At 38.8% G+C, this 26,118-nt stretch overlaps 1 protein-coding gene across 3 annotated transcripts in view; it reads right to left on the bottom strand.

The window, feature by feature from the left end:
- edil3b (EGF-like repeats and discoidin I-like domains 3b) overlaps window positions 1-23,948 on the bottom strand; it is a 109,548-nt gene extending 85,600 nt beyond the window's left edge. For 2 of the 3 annotated variants that reach the window (XM_036529008.1, XM_036529007.1), the window contains exons 1-2: window positions 23,496-23,948; window positions 398-472 (exon numbers count right to left, since the gene is read on the bottom strand). In XM_036529008.1, the coding sequence (XP_036384901.1) occupies window positions 398-472; window positions 23,496-23,586 (166 nt within the window). In that variant the 5' untranslated portion in view covers window positions 23,587-23,948. Of the gene's footprint in view, window positions 1-343; window positions 473-23,495 lie in introns of all 3 variants that reach the window. The other variant, XM_036529006.1, reaches the window with a different exon arrangement.
- Window positions 23,949-26,118: the final 2,170 nt, after the last annotated feature.

The following is a 26,118-nucleotide window of genomic DNA, read 5'->3' as shown; positions in this document are numbered from 1 at the left end:
TTCATCATGATCAGACAGGAACCAGGCCTGTAGGCCTCTCGCCTTCCCAGAGGAGAGCGATTACTGTCCCACCGCCTCCCCACGCCTGACACTCACGCGACCATCGACTGACACAGACACAGGACCACAAGGCACACCGCAAGGCAGTCACAAGTGACACACCAACCGCGAGGGGGAACACCACAGGACCAGGTTCAGACAGGGGCCGAGTTCACCCAGGCTGTGACAGGCCAGGGCATCGCTCGTGGGGAACAAGGAGCAAAGGAAACATGACCCATGCAGCACGAAGGTGTCACTGTGATCCGAGCTATTTTTATTTATTTATTTTTTTGGTTTCACTTACCGACCTCCACAACACTAGCACACTTGGGACCTGAGAAGCCAGAGCGACACTCACATGAGAAGGCCTCGTCGGCTAGCGCCGTGAAGCAGGCGCCCCCGTTCTCACATGGGTTTGGCTCACACACCTCCCCTGTGGAAGACAAGAGGAGAGGAGCAGTGAGAATTGCTGTGTTTGAGTGGCACAATAACACACCACAGAGCATCACTAGATTTAGCTTTTTCGAGACCCAGCACAGGATGAACAAAGACGGAGGTGGCCTTTAATGCCATGACTAGCAGAGAACAGAAGATTTTACCACAACTTGCAACCGTCATCTAATGTGATTTGTCAGCATGAGCTTGCTTATATATAGGAGTCACACCCTTTCTCTAATAAAGCAGGATGCAGGGCACAACAGTGGCCCAACCAGTTCAAGGGTTTGCTGTCATAATTGCAAGGTGGACCACTACAGCCTGGGTTCAAATCCAGCGCCCAAGTGTTAAGGATGTGTATGTAGTATCTTCTTCTGACAATCTAGGCAAGAGAAATGCAGTATGTAAATGATGTGGCAATGGAATAACATGTTTGGAGGTGAGCACACATTTGGCTGTGCCCTCCCACATTGACATCCATGGTTGCAGTAATAAAAGGGGCTGCATGTTGAAGCACGCACTTCGGCATTCCAGACTGGGAGAAATTTGGAGGGAAAAAAGCATTAAAAGGACATTAAAATTCACAATAAATCAATAAAGCAAACAAAGCAGGATGCAGCCACAGACAGAGAAGCGTGAGAGGTGAGGTTTAAGAGAAAATAGTACTCTTGAGTACTATTCACTCATAGCATTTTTGTATTCATATTCACCTGTTCAGTACAGGTTTATCAACAACCTCTTCTAGACACATCAATACCTTCTACCATGCAGACCTGAGTGTGGATCCAAATCCAAAGACACCTCAGTGGGTAAAACTACCCCAAATGGAATCTCCAGTTATTCAGAGAAAAATTCCCACAGAATGAATTCATGTGTCAATGCTGAAGCTGCTAAGGAGCTTTAACTTCTTATGAACCAGATTACAAAAAGAGCTGTCCTTAAAACTTGCCTTGTCAGTACTTTGTTACTGTAGAGTCGGAAGCAGAGTGAGCTGGGGGGGGGGGGGCACGTCTGACCCGGGCCCATGGTTCTTCCAGTTACAAAGGGACCCATCTTGGGCCCAATCTGACTGAACAAATCTGACTGAACATGCATTTTTGTCGTTTAGTTGAATATTTTTAATGAAGTTTGTTTGTGTCTTGATTGCCACAAAAAATCAGACTGAGTCAAAGTCAGACTGAGAGTGTAATGGTTTCGACCGAACCCAGCTAAGTTTCTCGCATCGATATTTATTTTGAATGAGCAGAGACACAACAGAGTTACAGTATCATTGTGTAAGTGTACAAGCAGAAAAATGACACCCTCTGTTCGAGTCCCAAAGTAGGAACTAGGCAATCGCTGGCTATCTTGTTTTATTTTCCATCGCTGTCACTGCTGACGGAGCTGTGGCATTTAAAAATGGTCTCACGCAATAAGGTGTGCTGAAATAGCACACTTCGTTGTAATCCACATTTCTCTCTGTTCTGCCATTCTGTATCCATAAGTTTTCCCTTGGATCTGTCTTGCATCTCCATACAGCCTATAATAGACTGTATAAGGGCCCACTACAGGTCCTTGCCCCTTCTGCAATGAGCCATCGGCTCCGCCCCTGTGAACAGTAAATCATTATGGAGGCACTGCAGTGTAAAGGGAAGCACTAGGAAGAGAGTGAAGAGAGTGCCACAGCCAGTCTAGTTGAAGCAGTCCTAATATCCAGTCAGTCCTTTCATCCTCATTTCCACAAAATTAAATTCAATTCAGTTCTATCTCTCAGGTAAATTCCATCACTTCAATTCCAATTCCAGCCCAGCTGTTTTAATTCAGAGTCAATTCAATTCCTCTCAATTCCAAATTTAAATAAATACAAAATATTCCCAATTCAATATTCAGTTCCCCCAAGATAAATTCAGTTCTTCCTTAAATTCTATTATGTCCATGAACTCAAACCCATAAGCAGATCCCACAAACACCTACTACACCTTTTACAAAACTGATTTGGAAGAAGGAAATTGCGATTGAAGCCACTAACTAATAGCAAAAATGATTTTGTTTGATTAAACTTACAGTATACTGTGCAAGTAATGTTACTTCAAGCAGCCCAGTTATATTTAAAACCATTATGCATTTGGCAGTACACAATTTTAAATATAAAGTGCATTAATTCTATTAGTGCATTAATTCCATTCCAAACTGAAAACTCCAAATCTAATTCCAAAGTATGCAATGTTCACAATTCTAATAGAATTAAAGTTTCAAATGTCTAAATTCTAATTCACCTCCAGTTCAAAGTCTAAATTCCAATTCAAGTCCTGCATCTGCAATTGGTATCAATTTTCAGTGACTTTTCCTTTGAGACTGCCAAATGTGCTGCTCATTGCACAGTGCCTGATGTGCTCTGTCCTGTTGAAGTATTAAACCTCTGTAATCATGATGACTTCAGAAAATTCTGGCCTATAATTACTGTGTCTTTAGGTCAGTGAGGGGCACAAACTGAGGTCAAAACATCCTGACTGCTTTTCCACTGCATTACCCAAAACCAGAGCACACAGAGTCACACTAAATGCTGGCATTTGCCCAGACAGAGATGACTATGGACTTGAATGCATTTCAGGAAAAAAGGACCCCAATTTACTTCTTTCCACCTCTGCCTATTTACTGTGATCGGTGACGGCAGTGTGCTCCTTTACCCCTTCTTTATTTATCTTCACAGTTGTTAATGTCAATGCCAGAAGAAGCAACACTGTTACGCAGCTTGGCAACTTCACCCACAGCTCGCTTGAAAGTAGGCCAGCAGCAGATGCTAGCAGGTTGACCTGACATGGAGTGGCACAACAACAACAACAAAAGATAACATAAAACCACCCAGAACCTAAACCAAACCATCATGTCCATTCCAAGGTCCACTGTAGAAAGGGGTTATTAACACTCTAATCAATGTGCCCTCTGAGTCATACTATCCCTCTGGTACTTCTCCACAGCACAGCAGGCAGGCAGTCTGTGTCCACACAATGATATCATCAGCCAACTCCAACTGCTTTTAACACTGAGGCAGATTTTTTTTTTATAATTCAGGGCTCCAGCAAATTCAGCTATGGGGAATACAATAATAATGTAAAAAATTCAGATACACTAGATATTAGAGACACACAACACTTCACACTGAAAGATTTGTCCCTGCATTGCTCAACATAAAGACTGTATTTAAATAGCCACAGGAACTCCTTAGGTGGATGAGGTAGGAACAAACAGCGCTTGGTTTCCTTTGTGGATAAGCTGTCTCTGGGCGGAATTTCTCTATCATGTATACAGAACTTGAGAATTAATTTAAGTCAAGGATTCAAATCTGTTGTCAAAGCAAGATGTATCAGGCTACTCCTTAAAAGAATGCATTGCTTTTTCTGTATCTACAACAAAACTGTCAAGTGGGTAATCTAGTATGTCTGGTTAGGATAAAGAAAAAAGGCATTGCAGGGAAACAGGGAGCTGATAGATCCTTTTTACCATTAAACTGAATGGTCTCTTCATTTCTGCAACAAAATCATTTTTTTTTTAAAAATCACATTGGCATGTAGCACAGCGGAACAGCATGGTGCTTTACAGTGACCCATTATTATTGGTATTTTCACGTTTCAGCTGAAATGCTAAAAATTTAACAGATATGTTGCATTCTGTTATACATGAGTACCTTCGTAAAGTCAGGATTCAGGATTCAGGGGTATATTATAACTTTCATGCTGTCCAGCAGGGGTATTTAAGTCAAATCTTGACAGAGAAAAAGGCCACATTATCAAGGGCAAGATGGGCAACTTCATTTGTACCTAAAGATAAAAAAGGACATTTGAAAGAACATGGGTCCTTAAAATGTGCTCTTAAACCCTCTTTGGGCTTTATGTGAAATATTAAGCATGCTAGTGTAATGCTGGGCTGACTTGCAGAGGACAGCTAATGTGCACTGTCTCTGATTATAGGACACCCCAGGGTTTTAAAGGACTGAAGGACTGCTCTATGGTTCGCTGGCTGTAAATGGCCATACCAGAGACTGAGCTGATGTATGACCCACTTTAGCATCTAATTAGAAGTGATGTAACTTACAAAAAAATCTACATTTGATGTAGGGAAGACACTGCATTTTATCTTTAGCTCTTGTACCTAAGCTTACATGATGTATGAAACACCCAATAAAAAAGAAGTCTTGTTCTGAATGATGGCAATGATCTTTTCTCTTCAGTTGATACAATTCACTCTGAGAATGTGCTACACATGAAAATACAGGCATTGAAAATCAAACATGTTTATATGCTTATGTGCCTTGTGAGGTCTTTGTGTGATTTTAAATGAAACTCATTCAACGTGAACTGACCCATAGGGTTCTCAAGTGCTTTTACAAGGAAGAATTTCATGAGTTGCACATTATTATCTAACAAAAGACTGTAACACTGGAGCTTTCAACATTAATGTGTGCAGACAAGAAATAGATACCTTCATTTTACACAAACTGCTTGTAAAAATGAGGGAAGTGGATTAATCACTTGCTATTGTACATTATACAGTTTGTACATTCATCATTTTAAAAGTAAGTAATTTTGTTCACTTTCCAGTGTGACAATGGAAGAAATGTTGAAATGTGGTTAGACAGTTGTTCATGGCCTTGACTTTTCCAGTGTTTCCAACTCTCCCCTTTTAACTACCTTGCCTGCAGCAGGAAAGAACCATGCTGTCAAGCCCTATCTCATGGCCATCATTGACTGTTGGCCTACGCTGTTCACCACTCTCTGGGAGATGTATTCACTCTCAGTCCGCTTTAAAAGCCACTGAGGATGTGCTGTTTTTGACTATTTTATCTGGTGGAACAAGATGTACCACAGCAGACAGGGAAATACATTTCCTGACATCACCCCATCTAGCTATAAACACACATGATTGATGTAAACCTTAAGGTGCTTAGAGTGTATTAAGAACAGGTATTGAAAGTTTTTTTTTTTTTTTCAGTCAGTAATAGTATTCAAACTGTTTGGAAAATGCTCGCAAATACAAGGGTCAAATAAAAATGAAGCTGCAGAAATCTGCTCTATACAAGTAATATCATGTGACCAAAACTATTTCAGACTCCTGAGACTGATAAGACGTATGTAGCCAAAATTAGCATTTTTTTCCTGCTCCATTACGGTTAACCAGGATACACTGAGACCTAGAATGTTTTGTTCTCTGCCACAAGCAATGTACAACTTTACAGTGCATAATGCCTTGATGTATTATGGGTATTTATTTTATTTATTTATTAACACATTTTACGATCATACAACAATTCACACACACACGCACACACACACATATACACAAACTGTCTCTTACTGTACATCCCTGCAGGGACACATGGATAATCTTAGTTAAGTAAGGACAGGGTCCAAAGGCCAGTGTGTCCAAAGCAGTAAAATGTATTGTCAGAGAGTCTGGATGCTTTATGCTCTGGGTTTTATTTTAAGTTATAGCAGTTATTTCCAGTCCAGTTTGTAGTTAATAATTCAACAGTGGTACTTTTGTCTCTGCATAGATGCCCTCACAGCAGCCATAAAACTGCAACACAATAACAATTTCTCATCTAAATATCCTTATAAATACTGTGGTGTGTTTATATGATCAATTACCATAAAAATAATTCTATAATGTGATTCTATAATGTGAAGTCCAGTGGGTTAATTGGTCTATTTGTAGAATGGACCATATAATATATTTAGTGAAGAAATGGATGGTCCATTAATTAATTCCACCCACACACATTAATCACAAGAGACTATACTGTTCATTAAGGAATTAAATTCTCTTCATTATGATACATTTCTGGACTTAGAAATAAATTTGCTCGCATAACAATTTTAGAACTAAAACCAAAAGAGCTGTAGCCAAAACAATATGCAAGCAGCCTGATAAATTAAGTGGAAATTGTAAATGAAACCAGACTAAATTTATTGGATGGGAAAAAAACACAAAACTGCTTATTCTGCAGGGTGTCTTTAATATGATTCTGATAAGGTATTTGTGTGGAATCTTTGGTAGAAAATCCTGTTGGTCTGTTATGTGCTTCCAGTTATGTGTACTGGCATCAGACAGACTTGCAAGCTTCAGCGCGATTAGTGACAGATTTGTATAATGTCAAGCTCACAGCCATGTCAAGGGGGAGGTCACAAAGGCAAGGCTAGCTTGCTGTTGCATAGGATCTCCCATTCAGGGCAAAAGTGAGCCCTGAATGTGAGAGAGAAAAAATCTCCGAACTAGGGCAAGGGTGAGGTCACCAAGGAGCTCCCAGTCATGGCAAGGGCAAGATCACAAAATATCTCTCAGTTAGGGCAAGAGTGAATTGTTGCATTTATAATTTAAGCCATATAAGTATTGCTGGTCAATACATTACCTATTTACTTTGCATATATAATGAATGTGTAAACTGTTCCAAATAGTTTTTTTTTTTTTTTTTCTGACCATTTGCTCCCACAGTTGCATTTCTCTGGTACCTGTAACAACTGGGTTTGGTCTCCTAGGAAGCCCTTTTCACACTGCAGGACATATAATCAAGCAGTCTTATATATTATTTGTATCTTGAAAGCTCAGAACTCCTAGTTTGAAATAAGGGTGCTGTGCTGAAGTGTCTCATGACTCAAGACTATTTACCTGATAATGTTAATCATTTTTGTGCAAGTAGTGAATGTAATTTAGGGCTGTTTTGGTAAAGTCTTTTGCATATTGAATAAAATGAATGTATACATTGTTACAGAAAAGGGATGTTATTTAATAGCCAAAAAAGAGTCAATGACTATCCCATAACTGCTCAGGTTAAAGGTCAGATTAACAACAAATACAATTAGAGCTGAAGCCGTTATTTCATAGATGGATGAGCTTGTCGGAGGCAAATATCTCTCATGTGATAAAAAAGGAGCTGCTACCATAGATGGTCTAACACATCCACAGTGCTTTGTTCATACAGTAAAACAGTGCAGCCCCCATTCCTATACCACTACTAATATACTACACCCCAGGAGAGTGTTTGGTATGTTGCACATACACCACTGCCCTGGGCTCAATTATCCGCTCACATGGTTTCTCATACCATTGCTATGCTGACGATACCCTACTATCCATATCGCTCCCACCAGATGACTCCACGGTCTCGACTCGGATCACTGCTTGCCTTGCTGATATCTCCTCTTGGATGAAGGAACGCCATCTTCAGCTAAACCTCTCTACGACTGAACTCTTGGTCATCCCAGCCAACCAGTCTGTCCATCATGATCTTGAAATCAATACTGACTCTTAATCTCTCACCCCAACTAGGGTGGTGAGGAACTTGGGTGTCATGACTGATGATCAGCTATCCTTCAGCGACCATATTGCTGCGATCTCTCACTCATGCCGCTTTGCGCTCTACAACATACGAAAAATCAGGCCTTACCTAACTCAGTATGCCACCCAACTCTTGGTACAGGCCATGGTTATTTCTCGCCTCGACTACTGCAACGTTCTCCTCGCTGGCCTACTAGCATGTGTCGTGAAACCCTTACAGATGATCCAGAACGCAGCGGCATGTCTGGTTTTTAACGAACCCAAAAAGGCTCGTGTCACACCGCTACTCATCGAGCTCCATTGGCTACCAGTAGCCGCCCATATAAAGTTCAAGTCACTAATGCTGTCTTATAGAGTGTTTGCCAGCTCCACTCCCATCTACTTGAACTCCATCTTAATGACTTATACTCCCAATCGATCACTGCGTTCCTCGCATGAACATCGCCTGGCATTGCCTTCCCTATGCACAAGGCAAGCCCAGTCCAGACAGTTTTCGCAGGCAGTTCTCCATTGGTGGAATGAGCTACCAAAGGCTATAAGAGCAGGGGCGTCCCTCTCTATCTCAAAGAATCTCTTGAAGACTCACCTCTTCCAAACTCACCTTCTCGCCTAACATACTAATATTTCTAACCCTCACCTTATTCTGTTGCACTTTATCTTATAGCACTTATCGATTCACCTTTCTGTTTGCATTGTCTTGCTTTATCCCTTACAGCTCCTACTACAAGGCCTCCTTTCATACTGTAGCTTGAATGTATTCCTTGTACTGTAAGTCGCTTTGGATTAAAGCGTCTGCTAAATGAGTAAATGTAAATATAAATGTAAATGTAATGTTTAGTGGTAACATGAGGTCTGTATATAAGACATCTCATGTTTAACTTCAATCACTGCTAATACTCTGATCATGAATTAAGATTTGTTTTAATGTTAATCTTTAGTGGAGAAAGAATATATTGAGCAGGTGATCAGTAAAATGTCCTCACTCAGTGCTTCAATATGACTAACCTATCATAGGAACTCTAACCAAAAGCATTGTGCAAACATCTAATCAGAAAAGAAAATATCTTAAAACTAGAAGAGAGACTGCTCCCAGCCCCTGGGAAAAGGCAAGTTGATGTCTTAGAGTATTAAAATCTCTGGCACCTTGAGACAAGTAGGATTAACCTTTGAGGGGCCTTCCAGGCCGTACTAAAAATGTCAAACCTTTTTTTTTTTTTTTACATTTTTACCTTTGGCAATATTTCTTTCATAGCAAAGGTATGCTCTCAATTTTCATTTGGTTAAGACATAAGATTTAAAGGGGTAAACAAGACAAACTTGGCTATTCATTCAATAACCTGTTTACGTAAAATTCTGAACAATGGGAGGCCTGTTGAGATTTGGCAGACACTCAGAAATTGTTTCAATATAGGGAATGCACATAAAGATAATCCTAACAGCTGTCTTTGGAATATGCAATAGCACTGTGATATTTAAGCAATACACTCTTCCAAAGTATGCATGCCACTTTAGACCCATGTAGTATGCAAAAAAAAACAAACAAACAGTGCCCGGTCCTACATTTAAGAGTAAAAATCTGAACAGACAAAGAATTTCATGTGAAATCAAAAATACCATCTTCACTTTGAAGGAAATATAAAAAAAAAAACTGACCTGACCTCCAAATCACTCATAAAGCTGACACCACTGCACTACCACTGCCCAAAACACAAAAAGGGATCATCACAAGAAAATGGTTGCATAGTTCATCATCATAAGCTGAGGCTAACTACTTTGATTTAATGATGTAAGGGCAAGGATAGAGTACTGGGATTCACTCTTTACCACATGCAGAGCCTTGTTGAATTTAGCACGTGACCAAGATACAGGTTATACTGTGATGTTTTAACAATAAAAAAATGTGTTAGCAAGTATGTTTTGACGCTCCTTTAAAACTTACCATTAACATTGCTTCAGGATGGGGAAGAAGGGTTGTGGAGTACACCTCCAAAATAAAATTTGGTTGCAACAGGGAAGTGTGAGACCCCATTATCTTGCTCTATCAATACCCAATAACACAAAAAGATACAAAAGGTGCAAGACTACTCCATTCAACATCACTGGCTGAAATCAGTCTCAAAGTACTATTTTGTTCATTCTCTGAAAATCATTTGCGCTAATAATTTACATTACAATTATTGTTTAAGTTGTTTACATATTTTGTGCATGAAAATACTAGAAACAGTGTTTAAAAAAAAGGACTGGAAAATGCTTTTATGGGGGGGCACCCAGTACAAAGCAATCCAATGGTCTTTACAAATGCAAGACACATCTATCTGACCAGTTTCCCTAGATTTTTATTTTCCCTTGGAACCACCCTTAGCGCCTGTTAAAAGGCATGGATTTCAGATCACTGGCAAAGGGGGACATGTTTGTCTTGTTTGCCTTCTGCTGCAAATGTATGTTTGTCACTGAGCAAATTGAATTCGACCGAAACCTACGAGTGGGAGTGCATGTTAAAATCTGCACTTCCATGCCTTTGGGAAAGGACAGCACTTAAAAGTATTACACAAGGGGTTCACTTGAGCAGTCTCTGGCAAAGCTGGGAACAGCAACACAAGTTGGTTTGAAGGTTCCAAGAGGCCCGGCTGAAGATGGAGACCCCACCAATTAAACAAGGTATTAAAGCATGGCATACTGTCCGCCAACAAACCTTCCCAAGATGTGGAACCAAGATTTATGATTTCAAACGGACAGCTGAGCCAACATGTACAGCATTGTCAGAATTAGGAAGACATACAAAAGATAAGGAAATCCTGATCAGTTCAGCTCATTCAAACAACACCAAATTATCTGCATTAGCTAGCCCAGTGAAGTCACATGACTTCAATCAAGGTAAACACCATGTGCAGAATCCTGTTCAGACTCTCTAAAACACTGACTCAGAATTCCTCTGACAGAATTAGTTTTCAATATTTTTATTTCTTGTCAGAAAACATCTACAAATACCTAAACTTTTCATTAGACTGTTGTCAGATTCAGAATCACTAGCACAGGGAAGTTCAATTATACTTATACTGGCAGATGGCAGTATATGGCAGTTTCAGTGATGTCAAGCTATAACAGTCATACATATTATACACACCATTATGTACAGTACAGTGTCAGAGTTATTAACAATATTAAATTATATATATTATATACAGTATTTAAACATATATATCTCATACAATACAAATACAACACAAAAAAATTCAAACTGCCGTATCTCCATGAATTCTGGCTCTACAAGCATAAATTATACATCAAAACAGATCTACACTTGTGCAGATTCTCACAATGTTGTCTGTTGAGCGCTGTGACGGTTTTTGAATTATGAGCTTTTGTTCGGTCTTTGGTATCCCCTAACTCTAACTAGATTAACATATAATTAGTATTATTAAAATATATTTTAGACCATACCAGCTAGTTTATCACTGTAACCCACCTGATCAGAAAACTTCACATAAGTTGTCTTTATTTGACACATTATCTTCTTTATCATCCATCTATTCACTTCATCTGGCATATTCATTGTCACATGATTTTTAACGCATTAAAGATCATTTATAGAAACATATTTTCCAATATATGACAATTGCATCATATAATGGGTTGAAAATTCACTCTGATAATGATGATGCTTAAAACAGACCCATTCATAATAATGGACGTACGCAGATGTACACACGCATGAGTAGTTTGGGTATTTAAGCGTGGAAGCACGCTCTTAATTTGCACTGCTTTTTCATAATGCTGGTCTCCAAAAAACAACTTCAAGGATCCCCAGTGGTGCATGGAAATGTGATACCCATCATATTCCAAAGCCTTTGTATACAGCCTGCACACAGCGTAGCTTCAAACGTTCAAATTAATCAGGCCGCATCATTGGGTTATGAATTGTGTGGACATAAGTAGCTCTGGACAGAGCTGCAGTGTGCAGGAACCATCATTTTAGGAAAATGCATTCTCTCTACATTCTTTGCGCACCTTCCCCCTGTGCTACTGCATCAGAGACCTTGGAGACAGAGTTGTATATTATGTGGATTTTACTATGGTCTTAACATCTAAGAGAAAATTCCAAAGAATTAAGGGAGCAAGCTGGGTGTCCAAAAGTCTCAGAAGTCATCCATGACTCATTTTACAATGTACTCCTTTCTTGCCGGGACATCTGCTCTTTTAAACAGGGGGACCATCAAAAGGTCATGGAAATGCTGTTGCAGTGGAGACCGATTTCCATAAATTTCTACTATTTCCTTAAAAGCACAAGTCCAATAAGAGTGGCAAAGTAAGGCACCACCCTAAACTTTTAAATTTCTCTTTTACTTAAAGATTTAACAGAAAGCTGATTTTTAAAATATCATTTTAAAGAAATAATGTGGAAAAACATGGAGCAAACTTACATAGGACAGACACCCTAAGCAATGTTTTTCTTACTTATACAGGCAAACATTGACACACCATTATGCTGTAAAAATACCTTTCAGCCAACAGGATAAGGTTAGCACTGAATGCTGAAAACACATATCAGCAAGGGAATTACAAAACACAATACAACAATGAGAATAATGTTGGTACTCAGGTTCAAACAGAGAGGATTAACTAGGCTAACTAGAGAAAAGCTCAAAAACGCATGTAACCAAATATGCATGCAACTGTGATAAGTTCATTCACATAAAGGGAAAGTGAGCAACCATCAAAATTATTTTTTCAGTTTCTCTCTGAGACATCAAGATGTCTGTATCGATGAGATATTTTACAGGAGTGATGTATCCTTAAAGCAGATTTTGGTTGGATGAACACGCTTATACAAATGAATAATTAATTATGCTGTACAAAGGCACATGTAGCTAACAAGGGATCACATGGGGAACGTTTGTGAAGGGAAAAGGACTAGTGCTGTTAAAAGTGATTTATTTCTGCACAATCACAAACTAGGTCGGCTTAGGTGTGGGAATTTGCACGGCAATGAAAGAACTCACTGCTATGGAGATCCAACCCCATCCATGCGCCTCCTTTCCTTCTCCACAGCCAGCTCCCAGCAGACACCACAATAGTTTTAATTAGCGCTTTAAAACATTACTGCAGGCGGCTGTTGTCTCAAAGTCACTTTACACCTCTAAAATACACCAACACGCAGACAAAGGAGAACCTTGATCCGCTCTCTGCAAATTAGAGAGAGAGTGCTCAGATGCAATACATCTGTGAAGCAATTCAGAACCCCAGAACAGGTTGTGCACGATAAGAAAATAAGCTCCTAACACTGACGCATAACCAAACATTTGTATCTGGGAAGAGAACAATCACGCTTTCTTTTAACACATAAAATATGCTAACAGCTGAGAACATGTGCACTTCAGAAGGCAAGAGGTGATCTCAAAGAATTCTTTCAAGACAACGGTCTTAAAACCTCCCCTCCCAGAAAAAAAGGTTCGAATTATCATACTGGCAAAAGAATCTGCAAGTATATACTCTGTGAGTAAGCAGAGCAACTGCACAATAAGATAAGAACATTTAAAATATATTTCCACTATGATGGGATTTTGAAGGGAGCGCAAAGCAATATGTGTTGGTGTGCCATTCTTTCAGAACCATACCCGGTTACATCAGCCAGCTGTTTTTTATCTCCCTGCCTGTACTTTTGAATGGAGTACCTTATTATCAGCATGGAGGACCATCTGTGTTAACGATATTCCATTTAAGATGAGTTAAGATCTTCACTCAAAGGAAAACAGGCATGTCTGAAGTTGTGAAGGATTTACTGTGCAGTGCTTCTAATACATATACAAACATTTCCTTTTATGTTTTATTTTTTAGCTACCTTCAGTTGGATATTTGTGTTAAAATTATTTCAACCAGTAGACATCTTTCCATACTGAATACCCCACCCCAGTTAGCAAAAACTTTTTTTGGTTGGACATCTTGTTTAGCTACCTTGTCTAAAGAATCAGATGAATATTTCAGTCAATGCATTTTAATTATATACAGCTCCTCTAATAACGTTGAATTTGGGAATGTTGAAAAGAACAAAATTTTAATTTACCCCTACTAATACACAAAATTTATCTGTGTTTCAGCGAAAAAGGTCATTATTTAGGTCCCATTTAAAATTTGGGAACAGACAGAATGAGAGGGATTTCACCATATGCCTCCTGATATATCTCTTAGTTGGAGAAAAAAAAAGTGTTTGATTTTGCAGATTCAGATTAACGTTTGCTGGCTGCCCTCAAAGTGTAAAACCTAGTTTCCATGTTGAACTATAGATTTCCATATACACGTATTCACAAGAATTATGTTAGCAAACACTATTTTCTGAAACACAAAACATTGTATTTTAACAGTAACACATTGGTATTGGGGACACTGAAACCATGGGAACTTTTTTTTACTTCATAAGGATCTGAAATGTAAACTCACCACCCACTAGGAGGAGAATACTGTAGGCTACTACACAGCTTGCTCAGAGTATGTTTGCAATGGGATTTGCATTGCAATGCACCCCTCCAGAAGAGGGCTGGAAAGAGAATGCTTCCAATTAGGCATAAGAAGAAGCTCACAATACAATATGAAGTGGAGTTCAAGGTAGTAAATTACAAAACCACGCTTTTAATAAAATAAAAACATAACATGATTGAATAATTTTTCTTTTTGGTCCTTTCTTCGGATACAAAACCACTAGCCATGGCAATATTCATGATAATGAATGATCCCACCAATATGTGTGCCATACTGCTTTTATAAAACAGATGCATAATTGGATGAATTCTACTTAGCTACATACAGTAAGAAGAGAGACTGAAATTAATAGGTTGTATTGACTAAATGGAACAAATAATGAACGTAGTGCCTAGTTTGTTTCAACACTTATAGTAACTTATTATTATAAGAAGTAACTTAAATAAATAAGTAACCTAATATTATTTGGAGCTGAATTTGCTTGCTAACAAGCTGGTTTTTGAGATATATTTCATATTAAAGTTGCACACTAAAGTTCAGTTGCTGGCTTACTGCAAGTTCTACTGACTTACTGACAGTAAATGTTTCCATCTTTGGTAACTTAATTTAGCTTTTTGGGATATGGAGTAGTTCTGTTATTATTTTTATTTTGTCAATGTGCAATGATACTAAAACAATGTATGAAAGTGCCCTTTAGCCGGGGTATACTAGTGAATACTTTAGCACAAACTGACCAACAGGAACAATGGTAGGACCCAATAATTTTATAAAGTATATTTTGTCACAACACTTATGAGGACTAACGGGCAGTTTTTGGAAATAAAAATTGCATATTACATTCTTGCCATTTTTGATATAGATCACATGGAAATCTGATTTTATGGTGTGTTCTCAGGACCATGAAACATTTTCATTTTCTGAATTAGCAAAATTCAAAATTAAGATACATCTTCTCATGCCTACTTCCAGTTTGCTTAGGTTTCCCATTATCCCTAGCATCTACACTCCCTACCGCAAATGGAGGCTCATCCAGATTCTTATGGTATATGTGAAAGTGCTCTGAATGAGACTCCTCAATCAGGTGAAGTGAAATTAAGTGCTGAGGTGATTTCTGAACAGCTGACTTAAGAGATTTAAGATAGGAAGTTCACAGTTAGTCACTGCCATATAAAAATGATGGGATTTGAAGCTAACTTACTGCAGGGGAACAAAAACCATTATCGATAAAGACTGAATCATAGTTAGCTGAAAAGTTAATATTTAAAAGGGGGTGGGGATGAGTTCTGCTGTGTCTTTTCTTAACCACTGTACCTCAATGTGGCCACTGAACAGAGACAAGGAACGGCACAATATGCAACGTGTGGAGGGTGAAGGACAGACATCTGTTGCATGAAACACCAGTAGCATGGCTCATATAGGTGTAATCTGTGCCATTGTTAAGGAGTTTGCTGCTGTTAAATGTAGTCTTTTTGGTAACTTTAGTTTCTTGTGCCAGTATAACTGTATACATTTTTACCTTATAACCTTATAATTGTGCTTTTGTCAACAAATGGAGACATGCTCATTACGTTTGTAGTAATGTAGAACTAATTCATGCTTCAACAATGAAGCCATTTTTCATAATGTTTTTGGGTCCCAACCTCCTGTCCATTTGGCACTGTGTGTATGGCCCTGCCAATTATGAACGCACATAAGCTGTACCAGCCTCCTACAGAAACTCCTCTATTGTTAAGGCAAACTGGCATAGCATGTGGTTGCATTTGTCATTTCACATTAAAAAGAACAGAGAACTGTAAATAGCTATGGAAAATGCTAAATGTGTGCAACAGCATGATGGCTGTTTTCTGTGCCTGTTGTACCTAATGTGTTAGCTGACAACCTCTTGGTTCCAAGCACTGGCTTTGAGACAGCTTATCTTCCTGGATAGAATCCTTTAGTAGGGGGGCTGCATTTTGTGACTTCACTTGCTTTCAGCTTGACATTTAAGATGCTTGTCCATTACTGGAAAGCAGAGAGGAACAGAGATGAGAGGGCAAAATTTTCCAGGCCAGCTATAATCACAGATTGGGGTCGACAGCTCACTAATTGACACTTTGCCAAGCTGAGCACTGTTAAGCTTCAGAATGAATATATTAGACAGAATGCTGAGTGAATCTTATATATACACCTTCCAGCTGGTAGAACTGCAAAGAACAGAACCATATTGCCTTTGGTTTTCTGAAGTTGAATCCATCTTCAGTTTGACCCACAGAGGTCTAACAAGTGAAAAAATAAATAAGCTCTTTAACTTGTTATCAGCCTCTTTGTCTTCAGGGCTGTGCCTCAAAGCATCCTTCCTATAATTCAGTGTATAATAGAAAGTGCCAATCTTGAAAGAAATGCCTTTGGGAGAATGGTGCCTTTAAGTACTTTTAATCAAAAACTGCCCTAGAGAGAAACAAAAAGATTCTGGAATGACTGATTTTAATAAATTTGTGGCATTGATCATATCCACCTTGATGCCCCCTTTCAGTCTTCACTTCATGCAGCATTTAATTTGTCTAATTTGAATTAAAAGTTCAGGTTTACAATTTGTCCTCTTTCTGACTTAATATTTAAAGGTGGAAAGTGCTGTTATGAAGCGTACCTTACTATGCTACACTGGCCACACCCCAAAAAGATGCACCACAACCTTAACTTCAGTCTTAGCAGTGTTTTCAGCACTCCATAGCAGTTTTTACAAGCCTAGAAAATGGCTCTTTTCAATTCTTGCCTCCCAGCAGGTGTAACAAGCTACCTATATCAGTCAGAACAGCAGGGTCACTAGCTATAAAAAACGCACCTCTTCAGATGTGCAGCTTGGTTCCCTGCACCCAGACTCTCCTCTTGTCTAACAGTGACATCCTGAAGATTCCTGACACATCAATGCACCATATCATTACTATTATAGCACTCCAGCATTCATCTAATCTTATATTGCGTATGCAGTGGCATGTATGCATAACTGTACATTGATTGTTGCACTCTACAATAACACATAATGTTTGGCACTTGGTGTCATGTCTGATATTTGTCATCATTGTGTGTGCAGATGTGGGTGGATATTTGCATTAATCTGGGTCAGTTCCTGTGTCTGATTTCACTTTCAGGCTTTTCTCTGATCTACTAGTCCCAAGTCCAAAGAAACAAGGGGCAAATGCTATTATATATAATAGCGACTCAGTGTTAAACGTTGAAGCCCTCATGGAATCCAAATATTCAGTTTTCATTTAAGAACATATAAAATTTTCCAAAATAAACTTCATCTACATAAAACAGTGACAATTGCTGCTTCCTGTATGTTGCTGCAGTTTAACGAGAATCACCAACTGTACAGAAATTCTCTTTTTTTCATCCAACTCAAAACCGAACTTTCTTGGACAGTTAGCTAACTCACCTCACACCAAAGACAAATAGGGCAATTAGCCTGTCAACGCAACAATGCAGCTTTCATAGAATATCAGTGCAATTAAATAGCTTCAACAAAGACTCGTGTTCCATGTCAAGTTATAACAAAGGAGTAGAGACGGCATTTCATTAAAGCATCAAGGGATGATGAATTCCTATTTACTGATTCTTAAATCCTCTATGAGAAAAAAAACACATACACCACCTTGACAATAACTGTGAATGATATAATTTAAAGCCAAAGTCAAGAGCAGGGGAGCAGACTGCCATAGATTTGTCTTGTGCATCTTGCAAATGACCTCAAGCTTATCATTAACCTTCACAACAGACCTAAGAAAAAAAAAAAAAAAACAGTTGCACAACCTCTGTCCATAAATATGTCAAATATTAAAAGCAAGGAAATGCAGCTTTAAGGGTCTGAATTATACAGTTAAAATCACCATCATTACAGCATCACAGGGTACATGACACAATTACTTTCCATTAAAAAAGTGTTATACACTATTTTGACTGAATAAATGTGACTTGCCATTCTGTTCAATACACTTGACAATGACTGTGGGGATATCTGAATGACTGTAAATGGCAACAGCTTCCTTCTTTTTTGTCAGATTAAAACTGTAGAGGGAGGGAAGAGGAAAAATGCCATCTTTAATGTGGACCCAAACAGTTCTTGCAAGGGGTTCACTATTTGCTCAGTTTCATCAAGGAAGAAAATAAATGTGCCAGTGGTACAAAGGAAACTATGAAGTATCCTTGCCTCTGTTTCCACAATTGTCTTACAAATGAACAGGACTAAGAGCGATAATATCATCTCTGATATTAGCTATGTATCCTCTGGGAACTATGGCCTGGCTGATCTATCCTGTATTTTTCAGCTTTCATTCTGAGTGGGAAAACTGTAACATAGTAGTTCCTCTTTGCAAGGTCTGCTTCACAAAGGGAAACACTGAAGATAAGGAGAAAGGATGTTCATTAACTGAAGGGCCCGTTGTGCCAGAGGTACACAGGTCAAAGGTCAAAATCACAGCTGAAGAATGGTGGAGATAAATACAAATCCCAGTAAATACAATCTCAGTATAGTCATAGCTGTGCAATATACTTACATTTTCAGTACTTTTTTAAGAAAAGGCCTGCAAAATCTCTGTCAGCGACCCTCCCCTATATCAAAACAACATCTGACATACCTGCCAACCTAACAGTAGTAAGAACAGAAAGAGGGAACACAAGTCAAATATGCTTAAATAGAGTATCCATGGCCTTACCCATGCTCACAACCTTCAGGTTGAATACCGTTTTAGCTAATCACACTCCAGCTATTGTGTTGTTATTATGCAAAGTGATCTCCTTGGGTCACAATGGGAAATTCACCCCATAATTTTAGGGAACCAAGGAGGAGGCAGAATCAGATTAAATTACATATTTTCTGTATATTACTTTGTATAATTTGTAACAGCAGTTGTGGAATAGCATTGATTTTCTACTCAGAAATGATGCTAGCTATCTTCAGACTGGCAGCATTTATATTCAGCCCAATCTGGTACCAATGCATTCTACACATTAGATTTTGGTTTGGTTTAAAAAAAAACTAAGGTGTAGTAAAGTTTGGTCATTTCTCTACACATCAGTAAATTACCTTGCTTGGCCGTGCAGGGGGACAAAACTGTGATAATGGTCAAAAAGGTGTGAAAAGATTTTAAATCAGTTTAAATCAGTTTTAGATGCAAGCTCATATAAAACCTAAACCATTGCCCACTGCCACCTGATACACCTGTAGAGTCACTGTGCACAGGCAGCCTCATCAGAATTGCTGACAAGCCTTACAAATCTCCTTAATCTTCCCCTTACCAATATTTACAAATGAGCTTATTCACAAGGTGAATTGCCTAGTAGCTAAAGCTAATATTATTGAGTATAAACAAACAAGGGAAGGAGATGGAGATGTTCCATAATTTACAAATCGCTCAGCTCGGCAGAGTAAACACTTGAATTTATTATATTTACTCCTTCACTCTCTGTTCATCTTTGCTTCTCATACATTCACAGAAATGTTTTCAAATGTAATTACACAAGGAATTCTATCTTTCATCCATTTTGTGAATCCCGCTGGATCAGGTAAACGCTTCACTCCGTGTCGATGTGTACAGTTTACAGAAATAAAGATTCCAAACATGTAAACCATGATTCATTGCCAGGTTACTGAGGAAAACAAAGTAGAATTGCATTAACCCTTTCATACATGACTTACATAATGCTATGTAGCGTGCTTGCTATGTTACATGGTCCGTTATGTTTTTATTAAGCTTTTTATTAAGCTTCTCATAGTTTTCACTGCCACATTTGCTATACTTTGTTTAATGTTAAATCACTGTTTCCTCAAAACTAATGTTAGCTAGAATTTTTCCAATCTAGTGCTCTAATCACACCGGTTTGACCGTATGTGAAAAAGCGTTAAGAATGTAGCACTGTGAACGGCCATCTCAGGGAATTCAAAAGTGGAGGCACTGTCTCTGAGCAACGTACCTTGCATTCAGACAAAAATCACAGCCATCAGACAGTGTCAAGTCACCTACCTCACAGGGTAGGTAACAAGTGAAATAAGTCATAATGTGAAAAATCTATGACATAGGTTAAAAAAAATTGGTCTAACTGGTAGTGATTTATTGCACACCCACACAGAGGAGTACTGTAATTTTATCTGAATGAGACAGGAATATTACAGAAAGCATTCTATTTGCTACTGGTCTTTTGGAACAAGACACTGTTGACTGGTGCCTGTAATGGCTGATGTTACCAAATGTAATCTAAGCAGTATTTAGGAGGAAGTGGAGATGAAAAGACTCTGAACATTGCTGGATGCGATGTTTTCACCTATGTTTGAGAACACTGTTTAAATTTAACCTGGTGACAAGATTATGAATATACTGTAGCACTGGGATCCAAGTGCAAAATGTATTTACTTGCATATTTACACATTTCAATTACTGTGGACAACCACTAATTTTTGACAGACAGCCCTACGCTTAGGGACTTTACCCTGTCAATGTTCCCCTACAGCCTCTCAGTCAAATTGGAGAGGGATTACTCATTTAGAGCATATGGAGCTATTAGGGTTCTCAGCATGGGTTCGCTGACATCTAGAAACACAGTCAAATACTTATTAAAATTATATTAAACTGCACTTCATGATAATTATTCTCACTTGACTTCCACTTACCCAAGTTGTGCTGTCTATTGTGCAAGGAAACATATAGTCATGAAATTGCAGGTCTGAAACTGAGATCACCCATAAACCATCAAGTTCCAAGTACTTCCTGTTGTCATGCACAATTAAAGTGTCACTGACAAGCTGTCATTGTAGTGCAGAGGAAGGACTGTGTCGTTTCTGTGCACAGAGTCAACACTATTTAGGCTTGAGTGTGACTACACGTGCTGACACTATGGTCCACACTGCCAGACTACACCCAGAGGGCATATTAAGACATTCCCAGCTCATAATGCCTCTGGCACTCCTAAGCAGGCAACACCAACCAGAGAACTAAGGGAAAATACACAGGCAGGACTTACTTACTGTCTCAATGGCAAAAAAATGCCAATAGATTTGGAATTTGCAATTTATGATCATCTCCAATCAGTAAGCAATAAACCCACACACAAGCAAAGAGATTCACACCACCAATACTGCTGCAAAACAGAGTGAAGTGCTATCAATGTATATTTTAGTTCATCATCTCCCCAAAACATACATAACCCATGTTCTCCTGCATGAGGATGGATTATATGTGATTTGAATGCTGAATATCATCTTTATATAAATAGAAGATTCTTGGGGTACAAATAGAAATATAATTTGATTTGACAACAGCACTACATCCCTGTATTTGTAACATTACTACAATATCTTCACCAAAACAGGTCTCTTTTACAGTATTTTTTCTAATTTGTTTAGCTTGTTTTTTTCTGTTTTATTAACCTGGCTGGGCGTTTAGAATCGTTCTTTTCCCTTGTATATCATTTAATTATTTTTATGAATACTTTTTAAATCACAATATTTACTTTTACAAAACAGCATTTTGATTCAGCAAATGCACTCACAAGGCATGCTCGTGAAGACAGCATCCAGAAAGCCAGCTCGTCTTTCAACATCCAAATACCGTGACCGTCTTGGATAACATTGAAAGCCTGAGCCATATCTAACTAAATTTCAGACAAATGATCAATAAAATGACAAATTAACAGTGTTTATGGATTCTATATCTTTTTCTGGAACTTCTTCGATGTATCACTCTTATTTGCAGCAAGCATCTTGTTCAGTCTACATCAATCAAAATGGTCATGTTTCATCAGAAAAGAACGGAACGGCACTTTACTGTCGACAGTGATTTTGAACCTAGCAAAGAATCAAAACGGGGACTAAATGTCTACAGCCTCAAACACAAATGATGTTAAGTAGACGTCATCAATTTTTAAACTGCTCTTGAAACAACTCTACAACCAGGGAACGTTTCCGTGATATTTAAAAAGTACGCTACACAAGGCACTAACGGACAAGTTCCTCAAGCCAGCTCAATGATCCACCAAGAGATGACTCGCACTCCCAGTTGCAATGCACTGACTATATCTGGTGCAGCTACGAGGACAGGTTTGGATACTTGTGAATGCACGTCTGTAGTAGAGGGTGTTTAAATGAACGTCTCGTGCTAAGGAGTGGCACTTTAAAATGGCAACATTTTAACATATTGTTTTGGACCCAAATAAATAAATGTGATATGTGTAACTATGATATAGGATGTAAGAGCAGGCAGAAGGTAAAAATAAAACTACCTTTGCATTCGTCAGAACCGTTGTGAACATAACACTGAATAGTACTGTAGGTGTTCTAGAAACTTGGCAGAATTATTTGCACGTGTGGATTACCGCTTCATTATTCCAAAAACACAAGACGCATTGATCTGTAAGAGTATAACTGGCTGAAGCGTCAAGTCAGCAAAGGGAGTTCAAAAGTAACACCAAATATACACGAAAATCTTTGCAATGTCTGCATATGGCTAATTCGGGTTACATGCGTGAACCGAAGTACTACTGAATAAATAACTGGCTATCACTTAACTGCGGATCTATATTGAAAATATTTTCATAGATGCGAAATAACCAAAAAAAAAAAAAAAACGGAATTCATAAACTGCATAGTGAGCTATTCACCGTCGCACTACGCATGCAGCGAATATTCACTGGAACCTGCTATCAAAGCAATGCATTTTATAACAGAGTGATAAAGTCTGGGAATCATTATAACTATTAATCACCTCTTTTGCATTAACGAAGAACTAACATCCCATGGACTTATGCCAATTTTGAATTGAAGGGCTGCAGAAATATTTCCCCCGAAATACGACATCAATCCTATTTAATCCTTGGAAATTGGAGACGCGGGCATTTCTCAGATCTTTCTTCATTCGGACAGTGTTCCTGGGATACGCATGGGTTTCTTATTTTGATAAAACAATATCTTGTTACATAATCAACTTTGCAATCCATGAATTAGGTACGATAATCAACAAAGAAGCAGCGCGATAGTGAACAAGAAATACCCTCACGAATTACAGCATCTAGTTTATTTCACGATAGCACCAGCCTGCATAAGTAGCCCATTAGTAGCCCATCACACAGGATCTTTAATAAATGCTGTAAAGACGCACATCCACACCGCCTGTCATTGTTACTGTAAGGTTTCCAGTGTTTCAGAAATCAGAAGGGCAGTAGAAGGCGCGCAGGACGATCTCTGAAATCAGCAATTGCTTGCGACTCACCTTTCGCGTGCTGCGGGACAGAGACGCTTATGCAGAGGACGAGGGAAACAAGTAACGGTCCCATTCTGTCATGTAACAGTAGGTGTCTCATCCACAGTCACATAAAGACAAATAAAAAAAATCAAACGGATGGAAACTTTTCGGTTTCCTTTCGTCGACGATGCTTCTACGGCAGTAAGTATTTCCTCAACACACTCTGTAAGTCCTTCCCGGGGATGCGGACGCTACCTGCTACACTGACTGTTGTTAGAAGTGATACTGCTCGTATGCCTACTGTTCCCCTTTGCTGCAGTGGTGCACAAAGCAATAAAGAGAGGAATCGTGTAAATCCTGATTAGACCGCGCGCTGTGTACATACAGGGCAGCGTATGCAGCAGACAGCGCTGTGCAACTAAAGCGCTGTCTCACTGATAGAGATAACCCCTGCTCCTCCCTACACGTGCTGGTGCTGCCAGTACAAGGCAACGCTAAATCTATAGCTGGGCGGAGCTTAAATTATCTTATCTACTCAGCTTTAATTCAGAGACACCATCTGGGATTTAGGGGAAATGGACGGAACATTAAGTCAATTGGAAGATAAAATGGGGGTCACATTCCTTTCAGGGATGAATAAATGGTGTAAAAAATTGGAGAATCTTGAGGAGAAGTGTGGAATTTTTAATGACTCAATTGTCTAATACCACTTTAATACTTGAACCTTTATCCAGTGTAAAAGGCTCATTTTGGTTTGGTGTGTGTTTAGGCTTTATTTCCTTTGAGATTTTGGACATGGCTCAGTCCTATTTAGCTTTGCTTGTGTGTGTGCGTGCATGTGTGTGTGTGTGTGTGTGCGCGTGCAGGAGGGTGGTGGTGGGTGGGGGAGAAGGGGTTAAAGACTCATTCGCAACGAAAGAACAAATAATCGGATATTAAAAGGCTGTTTCCAAGCCAAAGAATTTAGCAGAAACAGCAAACAGATGGTGAAAACCCCAGAGCAAGACATCGTAGATGGCAGGTATCATAAAACTTATCCATTCTTAAAACTGCCTTTTCACAAGAACAAGATAATAAAAAAAGCAGTGGGAAATGGGTCTGTAGCAATTGAAATGGAGACTCATACTCTTTTGAGAGTGTTAAGGTGAAGGTTATTTTTTTTTTGTGATGAATCTCTTTCATAACCAAATTAACCCAATTATAGGTACAGTATGTTTTCATAAATAATTACAAGGGGTCAACAGCTGTATTAATGAACAAGCTAATTATGTTTACCTTGCCAGCTCTAACATTGACCAGTCACCACCCAATAATTTGCCTTCTCTGTCTTGAAAATTCTCATCCTAAAATCTCACTTGTACTATTTTGTGATACAGTGTACAGCATGTGTCCATTGTTGACACTGTTTTGCAAATTTCTCAGGATATCATCCTCTGCCAAAAATGTCAAAGATGATGAGGTGTCTCGTTATCAGACCTTTGAGCTGTAACGGTCTTTGTGATTGCAAGCTCGTAATTATTTGCAATTGACATTAAAATGATAAGTGACATATGACCTTAGCAAAAGGTTTACTGTACGTGATGTGAGATCCAACAAGCCTTCAATGAGCACTGCACCAGTGGGTGCGGGCATTTTGGTCCGTAAAGAGGTGGCTGCTTTACGTGACTGCCATAGCAGTACCTTCAGTTTACCTTTAAAATTACATGTATGGTATGTTCTTTTCTTAATAGATGCCACTGTCTAAGGACACAACACATATGTTTTCATTTTCCATTGAAACATCCTGATCATTTCTGAGAGAAGTCAGGTTAAGTACCTTTATCAAGGGTAAAACAGCACTGTTCTACCTAGTGATTTAGACCTGCAACTAAATGTATTTAGATGTCTACTTCAGATAGCTGGATAATTTTTGTGTTTCTTTCTCAAGCTTCTGTCCCTAGTCCAGCTCTATAGCCTAATGTGTAATTTCAATATTGCCATAGTTTGAAAATGAGGGAACAGATCCGGTGCTGGGAAGTGCAGTGGTGGTATTTGAATTATATATTTAAACTGATCATCCTTTGTGAGTTTGTCTTTCTTTTTCCCTTTTTTGTTTTCAAACTGGAAGATATTTTACTCCAGAGCATGGACATTTTTAAGGGAGTACTAGGGACCCCTGCACTTGTAAGATAGGGAGACTGACCCACAGACTTTTACAGCAGCAGCTTTTACCATTTGATGTTCACAGCACACCGCCTTTCTGTAACACTGTGGTTACTCTCAGAAATACTGTAATGACTCACACTCTTGGTATGTCAGGGATGATTTCCTTGGATTCGCTGGGTCGCTGGCATCCCTGCTCTACGTAGGTACAGTAGGAGGTCTTGTTCTAACATTTCTTGATGCATTTGCTGAACTGGAATGTAATAAATTATATCCGTTTTCATTTCAATAATAATGCAACTAGATAGGAACATTTCTAAGCAATTTGATGAGACAAAGGACAGTGATCCAGATTTGCATCTCTCTCACATTACCTTTGTGCATTGTCAAGACGAAAGATCTGAACCAATTACAAAACATAGAGTCTTTGAGATTGTTGGTAACAAATATTACAAAAGTTCCTACATTTCTTTATCCATGACACACCAATGCATTTGTTAGGAAGGCA

Source organism: Megalops cyprinoides, chromosome 5 (genome assembly GCF_013368585.1).
Source record: "Megalops cyprinoides isolate fMegCyp1 chromosome 5, fMegCyp1.pri, whole genome shotgun sequence".
In the NCBI taxonomy this organism is placed as follows: domain Eukaryota; kingdom Metazoa; phylum Chordata; class Actinopteri; order Elopiformes; family Megalopidae; genus Megalops; species Megalops cyprinoides.
Note: the sequence above shows the minus strand (reverse complement) of the source record. Positions and strands in the feature narration are given on the sequence as shown.